The sequence below is a fragment of the Xenopus laevis genome, chromosome 7S (genome assembly GCF_017654675.1).
Source record: "Xenopus laevis strain J_2021 chromosome 7S, Xenopus_laevis_v10.1, whole genome shotgun sequence".
Taxonomy (NCBI): domain Eukaryota; kingdom Metazoa; phylum Chordata; class Amphibia; order Anura; family Pipidae; genus Xenopus; species Xenopus laevis.
Window position 1 is genome coordinate 78,460,835 of NC_054384.1, and position 17,835 is coordinate 78,478,669.

General features: G+C 35.3%; 1 protein-coding gene across 10 annotated transcripts in view; it reads right to left on the reverse strand.

Annotated features, from left to right (window-relative positions):
- Positions 1-562: 562 nt before the first annotated feature.
- The window catches only part of LOC108697630 (1-phosphatidylinositol 4,5-bisphosphate phosphodiesterase eta-2), a 400,986-nt gene continuing 383,713 nt past the window's right edge, over positions 563-17,835 (reverse strand). For 4 of the 10 annotated variants that reach the window (XM_041571413.1, XM_041571414.1, XM_041571412.1 and 1 more), the window contains 3 exons: positions 16,504-16,563; positions 8,704-9,751; positions 563-3,013 (listed from right to left, as the gene is read on the reverse strand). In XM_041571413.1, coding sequence (XP_041427347.1) covers positions 1,332-3,013; positions 8,704-9,751; positions 16,504-16,563 — 2,790 coding nt within the window. In that variant the 3' untranslated portion in view covers positions 563-1,331. Of the gene's footprint in view, positions 3,014-6,431; positions 6,461-8,703; positions 9,752-16,503; positions 16,564-17,835 lie in introns of all 10 variants that reach the window. The other 6 variants (XM_041571420.1, XM_041571415.1, XM_041571419.1 and 3 more) reach the window with 5 other exon arrangements.

Sequence of the window (17,835 nt, forward strand, 5' to 3'; positions counted from 1 at the left end):
TAGTATTACACCAGGCCAGAGCATCGGTAGATATTACTCCATGCCCCTTAAACTTAAATCAGAAATGTAAGCATTAGGGTTCCAAAACTCCATGACCACTGCTATATAATAATTATAAAAGAAATCTAAAATCAGTGACTTTGAATGGGGTTCTTGCCTATGGTCATCAGAACAGCATTACTGTTTATTGAGTTGATACAACCACATGGAATGGATGAGTATTTACATGGAGAACAGGATAAGAGGTGGGAAACTCCTTATTATGGAATGGACTACATTACCAGAGTAATATGAAAGGTGGATATGAAATAACAGAGGGGTGTGAGAAAAGTGAGTGCAGCATTTTGGTACTATACAGTATTCTGGAAAGCACAATAAATGGTTAATTCCTCTGGCAAAACACAAATTAAAATGCCAAATACTGTAGCCATTGTACAAAAGTTAACTTTGACCTTTTGGAAGTCCAAAAAAGATCAGTAGTGAAAATGTTTTAATTTTTTTAGTTTTTCAAATTTCCAGAAAATACATCCACCATATGTAAAGTGAATTTCACATCAAATGGTAAGGTTAAATAATTTTATTTAATAGATTTTTTTTTCTGGCTTACAAACATTGTGTTAAAATATTTCATTACATATAATATTTACTTGAAGATGGAAAAACGAATAAAAAAAGAGCAACAGAAATGGTAAATGGATGTTGCTGAACATACACTTTTAACTAATTTGCTTCTCTAAAAAGTACATCAAGCTTAATATAAATGAAAAGTCTAATTAAAAAAAATTCCCTAAAAACTATAAAAAAAACAAGGTTAACAGAATTATTGTCATACAGCCATAATACATTAGGAAGAATATTAAAATGCATTTTTTTTTTTAAAAACATACCTTATATTTTTTTATGGCAGTGCAAAAAATAAAATAAAAGTGTACCTCAAAGGTGCTATGTACAGCAGTATTTTAAAAATATCACATTATTTCACACTGGCAGTAGTGGGACAAAGGGTAATATACTGTTAGTGGCCTAATGGATCAACCAAAATGTTAGGATAGGCAGTAGTTCCGGAGAGGCCACACCTCCAGAAGTGGATTTTAGGGACCAACTTTTCTTAATAGAAAAAACGAATAACTGTAATACAGATTTGTGGGGGACTGCAGACCCATTGTAAACTTGCTAGTTCAAAAATATATAATATATACAGTACTTTAAGTGCTCGAGCTGTCCCCAGTTGTTTTTTACTCTTTCGAGGTATATCTTGTATGGACGACTTTATCATATACACAGTTAACATGAATAGAAATGCCAAGTTTTTTTTCTACACAATTATATTATTAAGTTCCAAATTTGTCCAAAGTTTCAGGTGTAAACTGTGTGGGAGAAAGAGAATCCATACAGAACCCTTTACTTATTGCACATGCTCCTTCTGGATTTCCTCTTTCTTCGATGGAATTTCCATTTATCCGACACATGTTTTGGAGCCTTTGCCTTTCTTGAGCCTGTTTGGCTCTGTTTGCAATATATCTTACTCTACTCTGACTTCTGGAGGATGTCCTTCGCAGGAAAGCGGTGTCTTCATTCTCACACTGGACAGGTTCAACCTCAGTTGGGGATGTGATGTCATTTTCTTTCTGAAAGCTTGTTAGCTTTTTCAGCTGTTCTGTCAATGAATCTGAAGACTTGACTGAACCCTTTACACTGGTTGGTCTTCTTTGTGCCCTCATTGATCTAGTAATGAAACCTCTACTTATAATTCTGTACTTACTTTCAAAATTACATGAAATATCATCTGAAGTCAAGTCTCCAAGACTTTTTGACATTGACTGGTTAGTTGATGGGGTGTTTTCATGAGGGGGCTTTTTATTTGTCTGTTTAAGACTGTTTACATACAACCTATTCCAGGTGTTCCTTCGTGGCAAGGGTGGCAATGCTTCTACTGGACTTCTAGCCAGTGGTCTAGGAGAGAGTTCATCTATTGCTTGGTTGTTCAATACTAAATTGGGGTTAGACTTACTTTTCATTACTCCTAGCGACATTTCCTTTGTTAAAGATGTTGCAGATCTTGGCCGAATGGTATTGTTTATATGTATATTTTCAAAGTTATCATCAGAGATGTCAAGATCCAATAAGCTTTTTCGAGCTAAATTAGGCAAAGACAGGTCAATGACGGTGTCATTGGATGACTTGCTGGAAGACGAAGACATACTATCCCTATGAGTGTTTAACTCCAGTTTGCTCCAAATTCTATCATTAACTGTGGCATCAGAATATAGTTCAGCCACAGGGGACTGACATGTAGAATTTAAGCTTAAGGCTGAGCAGTCTGAAACAACATAGCCCTCACTCTTTGTTCTCCTTACAGGTGTGTGTTTGCTATCATGAACCACTGAGGGCTTTGAGTCAGGCCTATCATACTGCATTCTTTGAACAGGAGGAACAATTGAAGGTTTCATGTTTGGTGTTGGCCTGGTTTGTTGATATGTTAGATTAGTGCACATCATTCTGTTTGCAATTGACTGATTACTAGCTGGAAAGGAAGATTGTGCAGCTTGGTTACTTTTGACCGGACATTGTTCATTACCCTTTTTTGAAACATCAGCAAGTAAAGACATTCCTGGCTTAATCTGGGATGAATGAATTAGACTTGTGCTATCATTTTTCCCATTGACCGAGCGGAGAATTTTTCCATTCCTGTCATTGTATGCTTTTCCTATATTAACTTTTCCATAATTCGGATTTGGTTCATTACTTATAGCAAGCACCTTGATTATGGTTGGCTCAACATTCAGTTTGCTTGGTCGTTGCACATTTTCAGAGTTAATAGCTGGGTTACTATTTTCAGACAGAGATTCCTTGGGCTGCTCACACACAGAGCTTTCACAACTTTTAAGATAGTCAACAGGCTGGGAAAAAGCTTGACTGGGAGATTTTTCCTTGGCAAATAGAGGCTCTTCTTTAATGGTTTCAAGACTGCATAAAGAAGAGGCCGATCTATAAAGAAGTAATTCTCGTGGGTCTGAAAAAGAGAATATAGAAATAGAAAATTATGCTAAAACATACACGTTTAAAGAAAAAATATTTACAAAGTCACCATTTGCATAATTTAAGAATTAAAATTTGCCACTTTACATGAAGTTTGCTATACATACCAAGCTTACCATATTGGAATACGAAACACTTTTACGAGCCTTAAAGTTTACTAAGACAAATTAAGAAAACAGTATTTTAATGTAAGACTAATTTAAGACTAATTACTACAAAACTGCCCCCATTACAGTAGCGAGTTGAAGTTCCAATGAAAAGCCTGGAGCTTACTAGCAAATTATATGGTAAATGTAATGTAACCTGAAATAAAGATATCCAAATAAAAATCTTATAATTAAAATGATGTCATTTATAAATGCAAAACTGTTTAAAATATGCCATGAAATTTAATTTATTTTTTAAATAATGTTATTTTTAAAGTGTGAAATAAACCCTAAAATCAGTAATTCTGAAACTGCTGTAGGACAGCAACGCCAAGCTCTAACCACCGACAGCCAGGGCTGCCCAACCTGTAACTGCATGGCCAAAGACTGGAAATCCCTGATGTATATACTGGATAGATATAACAACTATTTAACATGATATGTCCTTTTTGCTTTTTTTCTGCTGGGGGCCAAGTATTTTTTTTACTATCTTCAGTGGTCTGCAAATCCAGGAAAATGGATCAGAAGTCGTTGGAAATTCATGATGTAAATACAAAAAATATTGTTTATTACCCAATGAGATAACATTATACAGTGGCATAACTAGATATTACTGGACCCCACAGCAAATTATTTTTCCAATAGGTCTAGAAGTTGACTTGTTTTACCAATATTTATTGGAATTGTATATGAATTAGGGCCTCATGGGGCCCCTATACCTCCTGGGCCCCCCTGCAGTCGCAGGGTCTGCTTCCTCTATAGTTATGCCCCTGACATTATATTACAGTTATTTTACCAGGATAATTTTTTGGTGACAGGCCTCCTTGAGGCTGGGGTCCTACTTAATGTTTTCAGGGTATTCAGATATGTTAACAGATCCACCTGCACTGCTGACCGAGCAACAAATTTATAGATGAAGAAAGGTGTCACCCAGAGCCTACCATTACTAATCAAGACACCATGGCCTGGTTAGTACTCCAGTTAAGCTTTATTCTTCTTTTTACTACTGTAGGGTTAGATCCTAAAGTAGAGTTTCTAAAATTGGTGGTTTAAAATAATGGAACATTTAGTTAACATTTCACTGTCTTTGTAGGGAACTGCTAGAAATGTGAAAAAAGTCTTGCAGTCAGAAAATAAATAGTAAAAGGAAATACGATATATTCTGTCATTCTTCACGGACTAATTTGTAACAAACCAAATGGAAAGAGCAAATGCATTACCAATATATTGGCATGTTACCCACCAAACAAACAAATACACAAGACATCATGCCATTCCCATGCCAAATCGACTTGAATAAAAAGCGCAAGGGATACAACAAAGGGAGTATTAAATGGGATACCACTCAGTCATCCAGACTGTTCTTAATTTAAGGTACTTTCAGACCCAAGTCAATTATATTCATAGTAAATGCAGAACAATCTGACTGCAATTCTTGTTATGCAGGTAACCTGTAGATATATAACAGAAAATTGTGTAATAAATGCACTTTAGTTGTCGTCGTTCTATTACTGAAACTTGTTAAAGTTAAATTGAGTAATTGAGTTAGAGTAAATTGCAAATCTTTTCAGTGTAGAAATGTTTTTTTTTTTTAATGTTATTACAGGTATGGGACCTGTTACCCAGAATGCTTGAGACTTGGGGGTTTCTGGATAACAGATCTTTCCATAAATTTGGATATTCATACCTTAAGTCTACTAGAAAACATTAAACATAAAATAAACCCAATAGGCTGGTTTTGCTTAAAATAAGGATAAATTATATGTTAGTTTGGATCAAGTACAAGGTACTATTTTATTAGTACCGAGAAAAATGAAATCATTTTTAACATTTTGGATTATTTGGATAAAATGGAGTCTTTGGGAGACGGCCTTTCTGTAATTCGGAGCTTTCTGGATAATGGGTTTCTGGATAACGGATCCCATACTTGTATTTAGTACTATAAATTGGAGAAAGTATAGATGTTTTGTAGCAATAACATTCCTGAGATGACCACCTCATATGCACCTATTGTACATCCAACTCCCTGCAAGGCTCTCTTTCTAGGTATGCACTGATACAACAATTACCAACAAGGACCAGTAACACCAAAAAATTAAAGTGTTTTAAAGTCATGAACATATCACATACTTTACCCTGCACTGGTAAAACTGATCTGTTTGCTTCAGAAACACTACTATAGTTCATATAAACAAACTGCTGAGTAGGTGGAAATGGAAAAAAATGATATACGGCACAGGATAAATAGTGAATAACAGATAACACCATTATGTTCTACAGAGCTTATCTGCTATCTGTTGTGTAGCCTGAGCCTTTTCGCCTTTGAATGGCTGCCCCCATTGCTACACAGCACCTTATTTATATAAACTATAGTAGTGTTTCTGAAGAAAACACAGCTGTTTTACCAGTGCAAGGCAACATTGCATTATATTTGTATTTCTTTAAAACACTTTCATTTTTTAATGTTACTATTCCTTTAATTCCAGCTTCTTCTGTATGATACAAACAGGTAAACAATGCATATTTTACACCACAAAATACTGTGGCCCTGATATCTCATTCCAAGTTAATTGTATCAGAGTTAATTGTAGTGGATTTGCGGCAAAATTCAGCATTTCGCCATGTGCACATTTTTTAGCAAAACTACGGCAATAATTTGCGGAGAAAAAATGCCCATAAAAAAAATGCCCACTGACTTACGCATTTGGAGCAAAAATGGTGGTGCGTGTGAAAAAATAATGTTGATGCCCATTCACTTCAACTTGGTTCACAAATTTTCGACAGATTCACTTATCACTAATGGCGATTATTACCTCTCAGTCTCAGTAGAAGATTACCGAAGGCTTTAGATTTAACAAATTATTGTTCTAAATCTTTTTTCCCCACCTTGGATGCATAGCAAAGAAAGAAAGAGTAAAGAGCAGTTGCTGAGCTAAGCTGTTTAAGAATTTCCCAAAACAAATAAATAGGTTTGACTGCTCAAAAGCAGCTGAATACATTCTGATGTACTGACAATTTTTAGGACAGATCTTGATAAATGCAACTTTCTAACAGCTGTGATTATGGTTATGTAAATCTGCACCTAGAAGGGAAAATAAAAGATATACCCTTACTTACAATTTATATCAGTAGGCTAAGATTTTTTTCATTTTGGCAAAACATAGCATTTTTTAAATGTTCTCCTTTATTTGGATGTTTGAGAGGTATTCCCATAACTATAAAACACACATCCGTACATTCAATTACCTTTACTCGCTTGTCCTTTCAGTCTTTAACTAGAAGGGGCAGAGATAGTGCAAGTGAAGAGACAAAACAGAGGAAAGCAGTTAATTAGGAAAGACACTTAGTTGAATAAAGAAACATAAAAAGGGTATACAGTGGTAAAGACCAGAATTTTCACAAAATTTGCCATGTATCAGTGTCCAACCAGAGGATTATTTGCTCCATGAAAATTGTCATGGTTTTTGGCATTTTTTTGTTTAGTATCAGGTTTTTTTTTTTGTGTACAATGCAAACGACACGAAATAATGTTGCAGCCACTATTATAGATATTCTCTCTCTCTCTCTCTCTCTCTCTCTCTCTCTCCTTCAGTACTTTTTTTGATGGAGAAAAATATCCATGTGTTGATTAAAATGCATTTCCAAAACAAAACATCACTCCTGGCACGAATGTACAATGTCATCAAAACATAAGTATGCATTGGCGCCAAGTGATAATGTTACATAGAGAATGCCACAAAACCTTGCTAAATACCATAGAGAACATCATTACTTAAATAGTAAAATATATAATAGATAGAGGTGGGGGCAGATTTACTAAGGGTCGAAGTGAATTTTCGAAGTTAAAAACTTCGAATGTCGAACTATTTTTTGGGTACTTCGACCATCGAATAGGCCTTAATTCGACTTCGCTTCGAAGTAAAAAAGTTCTACTTCGAAAATTGAAGTACTGTCTCTTTAAAACAGTTCGACTTCGACACTTCGCCACCTTAAACCTGCTGAATTGCTATGTTAGCCTATGGGGACCTCCTAGAACATATAGCCAACATTTGGCTAAGTTGTTAGAAGTCAAAGTAAAATTGTTCGATCGATTAAATCGTTCAATTCGAAGGATTTCATCGTACGATGGAACGATTTTACTTTGACTGAAAACGGCCATATTCGATAAAAAAATACTTTGACTTCGAATGTCGAAGTAATGCAATTTGATGGTCGAATTTCGAAGTTTTTTACACTTCGAAATTCAACCCTTGATAAATCTGCCCCTGTAAATTATTTTTAAAATTAAAAAAAAAATGTAAATGATTTGGTCCTGATATAAAATCGTTAACTTGAATGATTTCCATTAAATATTTAAGCCAATCCCAACTTCTACATTGTGCAGAAATTTGTTAGCATGTCAAGTTGTGATTCACATTGCCTTTTTTCTTTATATTCCTAAAATGTTATGCAAATTGGGTTGCTAGGGCCATTTTGATCTATGAATATATGTCATGTTGCATGGGCAAGTCAACAAATATTGAAGATAATTAGTTGTGGAACTTATAAAACCTCTAGGTGTACATCTCATGTTCCTGAGAATAGGTTCTAGATTGTACAATAGGGCATGCCCACACCTCTTTGTCCCTGATCCATAATACCTCCAACAATGACCTGGAACATGAGCATCCTACATGGAACACGTGAGGGAGCTTAGATGTTGGTTGTACCTTGGCAAAACAAATTTTTAAGTATGTTAAGAAGAAAGGAATGAGGCTAATGTAAACAATTCAAAACCTATTTCAAATATGGTTTTAGATTATTGGGTTACTTACTGTAGGAATTAAAGTATATCCACAGTTAATATATGCCAATAAATGCAATCTGTTCAGTATGTCTAAATTGTAGTTATATCTTGAATATATACAAATTAGTGGCACCTTCATTTGCACTGGGACATTTCAAAGATATGGGGCATCAATGCAATATAAAGTATCCAAATTATTCTGTGAACTTTAATAATGCAGGATGTGGATACAGGAGGCTTTGTTGTAAATCCCTTATCTTTATAATCATAGGACCAGCAGTAAAACATATACCTACAAGGTTTTAGAGTTTAATTATTCAGGAGCGACCTTGTTGAAGAACTGTGTGTATATGAAACCAGATTTTGTCCTGGTTGTCACTTCATAAAATTGTCTTAGTGCCGATGCAAAACCGGATTTGGATGCTCCTGTATGTGAAACCTGAACAGTTCATACTACAGAACTGTAAAAAAACAATATTATATATATAGTGCAGAGCTTCCTTACAATTATATTAATGATAAAACTATGAATTATATTCAAACACTCTGGTTGGAAACTACACAAAGCAACTTGGTTATTACACATTACAAGACTCACACACACATGAAGAAATATGTATAATGAATGACTAATCCAAGTGATGCAATAAACTACATACCACAGGCACACTCACTAGATGATTTCTATGATGTAATGAACAATCTACAACATTGAAGCAAATTACTTCTTACCAGTAAAAAATATTGGGGATTTACTGCGAATTTCCTCCAGTTTTTGTACAAACAAGGCATTCATTTCCCTCTGTAGGGTACCCGCTTGCCTTCGGGAATTTTCATGCCAGGCCTTGGACAACTCTGGACTTCCGAGACTCTCTAAGCTGCTGGAGTTGGAGGATACTGAACCACTGCCGGCGGGGACCAAATTGATAGTACTTCCATACGTGCAACCAGTTAGGCATTGCCATCGCTGCCTAGGATGACTTTTCATCCCAGCACATTTGTGGTCTCCATTTTTCTTCCCCGGGATAACAAATGATTGAGAGTTTTTTGATAGATCATCATTGTCAGTGAATGCTAGTAAGTCTTTCTGTTGCCTCCTCGGCTGCTCTGTGATACCATAATATTGCAACTCTAACCTTTCTTCTCCTGGTACACTATACTGGTCGTGAACTGGGCTATCACTCACAATAGGTCTGTTTGTATCATACCGTTTACATTCTAAATCTGGGCTCTCTTTCGAACCGATCATACACCTGATACAGTTTGTTGCCATTCCAATGCTACCTGAGCCATTCATTGCACAGCGGGCAAATACACCTGGTTTATTAGGAGTACTGTCCTGAAAAGCAACTTTGTTAGTTCTTTGTTGAGGTTCACTGAACGTTGCACACCTAGAAATACGGACGTGGCTTTTGCTTTTTCTTGAACTAAAACGCTTACCTTTTAAACTCTTGCTGTTTAATTCCACATTAGTACCATCCCAAGAAGGAAGAGTTGGAGAAGCACTTTCAGGATCTTGTTCAAATCGGGGCAGAGACGAATCATCAGTCTCCCGATCTTCACTAGGTCCTTCCGAGCTGTTATCTTTGGAGTCAATGGCAATTTCTGGGAAGCCCTTTTTGTTTTTTTGTTGGCCCTTAGTAGGAGCACTTGCAGTTCTCCTTAAAATGTGGCTACTAATGGAATGTTTCTGATGGAGCTGTCCAGCAGCATGACTGTCCAGTGAAGCTTGCTTTGGATTTCTCAGAAAGAGTCCTTTTAAGCCCGCGGCCTGTTTGACCTGAATGAAAGGTAACCGGAAAAAAATAAATAATAATGAAATGAGCTGTTGTAGTGATTTTGATTACAGAGCAGAATGCTAAATATTTAATATTCTACACTAATCATGATTGCATGTACAGGGGCATCTCTGCTAAATAATAGGATTCAATCAAAGCCAAGAAGGAACGTCTTGTCAGATGCACGGAGCATATGAGTCATTGAACATACAGTACATAAGTGTACAATATATTAACTTCTTGGAAAACCTTGAAATTAATATTTAATTCTGTATTCCAAGGGAAATCAATCATCTAAGATTTGTATACACATAGAAATACCATTTATGATGATAAATGAAAAACAGAGAACTGGGATAGACATTCACCTATACTGTATTTATTATATGTATTGCCATAATATGATTCAGTATTCAGACTTTTTTTAGTAGAACAGCATTTGGTTCATATTTAATTGATGCAGTGTCCAAACAGGTTGCAATTTGTGCTGTACAATTTCATTGCCAAGCTTCAGGATCTATAAAGCAACATACAGATGTTGACTGTGTTGTATGACTACACAATGATAACGCAAGACTTGTACACTAAATATAAAGTGCAGCTAGCAGTATCCTGAATACAGGTAGCTGCCTCAAATGCAAGTAAAGTAGATATATCTTGATTTAAGGTTGGGTGTCTAATGTATTCAGGATGTGAGTAGCTGCATTAGAGGCCATGTGTTTTTTATGAGCACACCCAAGTATACAGCAGCCTATTTGTATTATTTTAAATTGCAGCTGGGACTAGGTGAATATAAAAAGAGCATATGTTAAACAATCATAAAACAGCATTTTGTCGATGAGCACTGAACTTGGTTACAACTAAAATATTAGACAAATAAAACCAGCTCTTTCATAAAAGTTCTGCAAGGAGATATACAGACAAGTAACGCTGGTTTTCTGTGATGTGCAACTATTTAGTTACAATCTTGATGTTTATTTTTAGTTTCAGAAATGGTTGTCCAGCCTTCCTTCGGGCTGAGAGATATATTCCAACAACAAAATCTGCTTCAGGTCGGACATCACTGTTCTGTGTGTCTGTTCACATAAACCTTCTGCATTCTCTTTCTCCTTTCTTTTATACTTGCAAATCAAAAACAACTAAATGCAAGAATAAAGATGACCCAAGTTTTGGTAATAGGTTCTACCAGTCAATGCACAGGAATCATGGATAAGTTATAGATTTGGGAATTTCAACCGAAAGCCAATAATTTGTTTATCTTGGTTAAATCATTTAGCTAAGCCTCAAATTACTTGGAGTCCAAACTGAGATGTCCTAAATATTCCACTTCATGGAGGATGATCTCAATTCATTTCCTTTTATTGAAGATTCATTATATGTTTTTTGTTATCAGCTAAAGCCTGAACAACAATACATTTGTACAAGGACTGACTGAAAATCTCAGCCTCTGCAGTTATGAGGTCCAGTATGTATTGCTTGCACAAAGGGGGACAAGCCAAGATGCAAAGGTTAAAGACTGATGGAGAGTGTTATAGGAATGCCACTTGTCTGAGCTGGAATGAATGAGGTGCTTTATTTATCCTTTATGAAGTGGGGCTTTATTTATCCTATACATATAATTTGGCAACAGAAATTGTCTTTATCATATATACAGACACCACTAACAATTTTCATTTTCATTTCAACTCAGATAAGCAGCAATCCTTTGACACTGAAGATTACTCCATAGTTGGCCTTTAAATATCTAAACTTTGACCCAAGCACATTTAGTATGGCATCATTCTTGATATAAGTCTTATCCTGAACATAGTTCTAATAAACTCCCTCTATCTCATGGAATAAGTCCTGTACTGTGGTTTAATTTTGGTGAGTGAATATATACATATATGTAATATCTGTATTACTGGTATTGGAACTGTTATACGGCATCCCTCTAGCCGGAACAATTCAAAAACTGGAATGTTAGAAACCTACTCCCAGGGTTGTGGGCTTGCTCTCCCTTTTTCCCAACAGCTAAGGGGTGGTAGATGAGGTGGATGTTTAAACTTTAAAACACCTGCCATCAACAGGATTAAACACATTTAAGTGTAGTTGTCTGAACTGAAGGAAAATGCCTTGGAAAAAGTTTGTTCCGAGGACTCAATATGAGAGGTTCCATACTTGTTTAGGCTAAGATAAGCATTCCTGTTAGTTAGATAACTCTGCTAACCAATGCCACAACAAACTGTGAATTTACTGTAAATTTACTGTAAAATTTGTTAAGCCAAGCATAATTATTTTAATTTCCATACCGTTAATCCATTGCTGTACACGTATTTTGACAAAAATGCATTATTAAGAAAGAACAAGGGCAAAACAATGGCAATTCATATAAATATACAGTGCAACTTGTGACAAACACATATAAAATATTCAGGCCTCTGGATTAGCAACATGGAACCCTTGTGTATGGAACTGAACAATTACATGAGCCCTTTAATGTAAGCAGTCATCAGGCCACAAGTTGCATTGTAGGTGGATTAATGAGTGCAAACCATGAGAATATAATTACATTCTTGTATGAAGAATGTATTTTTAGCATTCTTTGTGACATTCAATGTATATTTGCCAACCTTTAAGTCACTACCTACTGAAAATCATCTTTGGTATCTGTCATCTGTTCCAACTATAAAAACAGGCACTAACTGTTAATAGGATTATTAATAGTAACCATTCTGTTGCTTATTTTTGATGAGTTCTTTAGGTCTCTCACTTCCACCAAGTGTAATTAATTCTGTCTCTGCAACACTGCAGACTTATTGCACAGAAATTAGAGCTAATAACTAGTATGTAGATACTAAGGCCTTTGTTTGTATTTTAATAACATCTTTAACATCCATGTATTTTCTAGCCCATTTGGTTCCTATTTAAATATAGGGACATTTACAGTGCTACTCTAGCGTTTATCCTGCATTTTAGCATGATGGCATTCTGAGACAACTTTCAAATGGTCTTCTTTTATTTGCAGTGCTATTTTTAGTTCAATTTGTGTTCAGTACCTGAATAAATAGATTTAAGTAATAAAAGTAGTAGTTGGGGGTAAGAGTCCTCCATCTGTAAGCAGGGAAGAGGTATAAAGAGAAATATGCTAAGGACTGGACATTTTATAACATTTATTTTATATATAATTTATTTCCACATCATATTGCAACATAATAATCATATATCAAATCTATGACATGTTGAGGCTTGTGCCATGGCATAATGACTTTATTTCATTGCATATCACACCAATATATCCTACATTGGCAACTATATTTGTCTACCCTGGATGAGCTCATTCTGCATTGCCCTATATTCTGGACAAATGATTCTGTGACTGCTCTGCAATTTACAGCATCTAGATCAGCCAGCTTGGGAAGGGGTCCTTAAATAGGTCAGCTATCTCTTCTAATGATCTAATAAAAGTTATTTTCAGACTGATTATTGTGTCTGCTATCAAAAATCTCATTCCAATATTAACAAATAATATAAAAAAAAAAGTAATGTTAAATAGATTTTTATCATTGAGGTAAAACTATGATTTCATAAATTCCAATGAATCCATATAAAAATACAGAATTTTCAATACAGATTTCAAATTCTCTTGAACAACTTCCAGCAAATGCCTACAGTACATTGCCAGACTGAGTCTCCTAGGGTCTGCCAGAGAACCTGATATCTAGGGTCACTTCCCACTACAGTTGCATGTTACAGGTGTTATATAGTATATGGTAAAAATAAGAAAGGGCTAATGGAAATTGTCTAGCATAAGGCCCACTAGGAAATCCTCTAGTACTTCTGGCAGGTCTGTTCAGGGTAGCAGGATTATGCTGGGTTATCCCTAAGGACAAAAGGACAGATCATAACGGTACCCAGGTAAAAATATATCAGTACCAATATTATTGTTTTTACCCTACCCCCAAAATCCCCCCCCCCAATTTATCCATAAATTCACCCATCAAACTTTCTTGTGGAGGAAAAAAATTCCAAATCAAAATCATTTTTCCATTAGTCTATGAAAACTGTAACAGCCAAAACCTGCGACTTTTTTTAGATTATCGCCTGAAAAGCACAAAATCTTTGGATTATTGAATGAAACCCAGCAGAGATCAGGATATCTTCCAATTGTAGACTGGACATCTGCCATTGACTTCTACATGAACTTGAGATGGAGTGCTTTTTTATTCAGACTTTTAACACCTTTGGGGTTTTATAAATCACAAAAAAAAAAAAAAATATTTTTTCTACAAAAAAAATTGTATTTTCCCCCTTTGAAAAGTCCAACCAGAAAATAAATCAGAAATAACTCCCTTCATGTTACATTTACTGGCCACATTTCTTGTGATATCCTACTAGTTTGAGTATGAGTAGGTGGGCAGCTAGGAGAAAGTTTTTCTTCTCTATAACAGAAGATATTTTTGGATACTTTCCCTAGTTGCTAACCTTTGATCATATAAGGGTATGACATGCCGTGAGTACTGAGAAAAGTTTGGAAGAGACCTAATACAATGTTGTATTCAATAAGCAAGGGGTTAAAAAGTAGAAATACAAAAGACTTTAGTATCCCTTCGCTTACTAAGAAGAGTTTTTTTTAAGTGCAACTAAGTCAGTCACCATTAGTGATGGGTGAATTTGGGGAGTTTCGCTTCGCCGAAAAATCCGCTGTGAAACTGTGAAAAATTGGCGAAACGGCGCCGGCGTCTCGTTTTTGACGCTGGCGTCTGTCCAAATTTTGTCCGAATTTTGTTGAATTTATTCGCTGGCGGCGAATCTCTGCAATTCGCTGCGAATTCGTGCCTGGCGAATAAATTCGCCCATCACTAGTCACCACGTTTGTTTGGCCCAACCCTTTCAGAATTGTAGGTAACATCATAGATAAACTATATGTTTCTCATGATTGTTATATTTCCAGTTTATAGACTGTGGTGAACAGCCTTATCATATTCTGTAGGAGACTGTAGGGGGTTATTCATCAAAGTCCAAATTTATCTCAATATTTTCTGCTACAAACCCTGATCAAACCGCTCGGGTTTTTTATGCTTATTTATTATCACATTTTCCCGAAAATATGCTTTGCAGGAAAAAAATCAGATTTTCTAAGATTTTTCGGATTTTCTCAGATTTTTGCCCGAAAACTTCTGGGTATTGCATGAAACCCAGCGTACATCAAAGCATGAGATGCCGGATTTTCTGATTCTGACTTTTCCATCCTCGGAGTTTAATAAATTCCAAAAAATTTTTAATTTTTTAGAAGTCCGAAATAATTTTTTGCAATTTTTGCATTCGGAGTTTAGTAAACAACCCCCTAGGAGTCTCCTACAGAGAAGAAACAATGAGTACAATTAGTCATACAATGGCTGCAATGTAATTTTTTCTTTAAAAAACAAGTTTATGTCTAAAAACTAATAATTATGTATTTTTTAGTTATCGGACTTCACAAATCGAGGGAGAAAAGTTCACAGAGAGACTTCATATCAAAATAGAATCATAGTGTTTAACATAAAAGCTGGCAAGTATACAGATTACCCCGAATGCAAACAATCTTATAGTTATTAAAATTCCTCTTTTGCATATACAAAGCGTCACAAACCCAAAACCCACTTGTGAAATGGGCTGTAGAAACCCAGTGCTACTGTTTAGTGCACAAACTGTGTGGATACTGTAAATATGAAGATGGAAAAGGATATTAAAAATAAAATCAAATGAAGTGCATTATTAGTTATCTCAGATCAGTTGTAATCTCACTTAAAACAGAAGAAGAAAAAAAGACATTTAGAAGACGACCCAGAATGATTCATTTCTAAAGAATCTGTAAAAAAAAAATTATTCTTTCCCTTTGAATTAGTTACAAAAATGTAAGGGGAAGACAAATAAAGAATGAGATGAGTATCAAGAGATTGTAGGTCTCTGGCCTTAAAATCGAACAAAAATACGAGGAACAAGCAGAGGTATTTTAGCACTGACATGCAGAGGCACATTTATTAAAGATCGAATTTCAAATTCACGTACATTTTTTTAAACTCTATTCAATTCGAATATACTCAAAATTCGATTAGGGGGTTATTTCTAAAAAAAACATTGAATATCTAAAACTCGGATGAATTTTACCTACTCGAAAACGAGAAATGAATCCTAATCGATTCCGACTAAACTAGATTCGAGTTTTTTCACCAAAAAAACCTTCTATGTCAGGAAGGCTACTAAGATGTCCAAATTGGTTCCTGGACCCCTCCCATTGACTTATACATGAACTTAGCAGGTTTTAGGTGGCGAATAGTCGGATTAGAGTTCTAAAAGGGCCAGAGTATGATAAATCTCGAATTCACACTCGAATCGAGTTTGTATGATTCACAATTCGAATTTGAGAGTTTTGACCATAAAAAAAATTCTAACCCATAATAAATATGCCCCTGTACCATCAAAAACACTCTTACCTGAAAAAGAAAACGGTGGTACTGAATTCACAACAGATAGGACAAATGAAAAACAAACACTATAGCTAGGGAGTGCAGTTAAAAAAAAACTGCCAGATTTGTGGGTTTACTTTCACCGTGGATCAACTTCATAAATGATCTTTTTTTCAGGCTGTGGATGGCCTGGTGTAACGAGAACAATCCATGTCATGAGCTGATTGTTTTAAGAAGGAACACTGATGCTTATGATGTTAATTGTCCGAAACATGCAGGATGTGTTGTGGTTTTCACTACACCTTCCTGTGACATGAGGGGGGTACCTTCATGGCTCCTAAAATGTCTCTGCTTCTAAAAGTAGATTTTTGACACAGAGAAGTCCACTGAAATCACAAACAGACAAAGTAAAGGCAAATCAGAAAGAAACAACATCAATGGGAAGAAATGCACAGTTTAACAAACGTACAAGAACATTAACAAAATGCTGGTTACATAGACCACATATAGTAAGACAGAAAAGGAAACGCTTGTTTAGAGAGAGAGAGAGAGAGAGAGAGAAAGGAAAAAACTGTAAATTTGTAGTGTGTGAATTTACATTCGTTACCTTTTAAGGGATTTAACTACTATTTTTTATTAGGACCATGAACAATTTTCCCATAGGAAATAAAATACCACCACCAGCAACGATCAGAAAACCCTTAGAATATATTCAAATCTGTTCTTGAAGATGAAAGCGGAAGGATATTTCCTGTGCCTATTTTTTTACCTTTATGCACAATTATGTCCATCTCTCAAATGAAATCTTATGGTTTTAGACCTTTTTAAGGCCAAAATGTCATTAGTCCACATATGGGACTGTAAACTGCAAAGGAAAAATTATAGATAACAAAATGGCATTCTGGTGCTGCTCATATTTCATATTTTACCAAACATACCTTAAAACCCCTTAACTGATAAATGACTTAATATTGCTAGTCAAGCAGAATTTAGACTCATTGAAAAACCCACATTATTTATAGCAATTTTCAGGTAATAATTTCTTTACAAGAAAAGGGCCTAAATAGTGAAGGGGGTTTGGAATAGAAATGAAGTGACAGCGACATAAAGTCCCTTTAGGATTCATAAACATGCCACATGCTGTATTTGATGGATGGCACTTTACATTGAAGATTTCATTGGAAATTCTGGTTGAAAGTGATTTGTTTCTTTTCTGCTGCTCAAGCACGTTGCCATGGTTACCTAATTAACCGTTGGTCTGGTTTGGGAAAGGTTTTCCATTGTGAAGTTGACACAAGCAGAATAAATATCTATATCCTTACATGGACAGATATTAACTGTAAAACTATAAAGAAAAATGTTACTACTACTACTACTGCATATTTTTGTCTTATTATTTGGTTTCATTTTAAGGACTTATCTGTTTCTGTGGTCTTTCCACAAAACCAAATCAGAATAAACATTTTCAACAAAAAGCCTTGATTAGCTGTTAAAATAAGCACAATTCATAAATTCCGTTCAACTATTTGCGAAGGTTGCAAATTAAGTGCTGCAATCACAATTCTATTCATTCTTAAACATAAGCCTACAAACAGATTACCTAAAAAGAATTATAAATATTCTTGAAGTGTAAACGAGGAAGAAATATCGACAGTCTT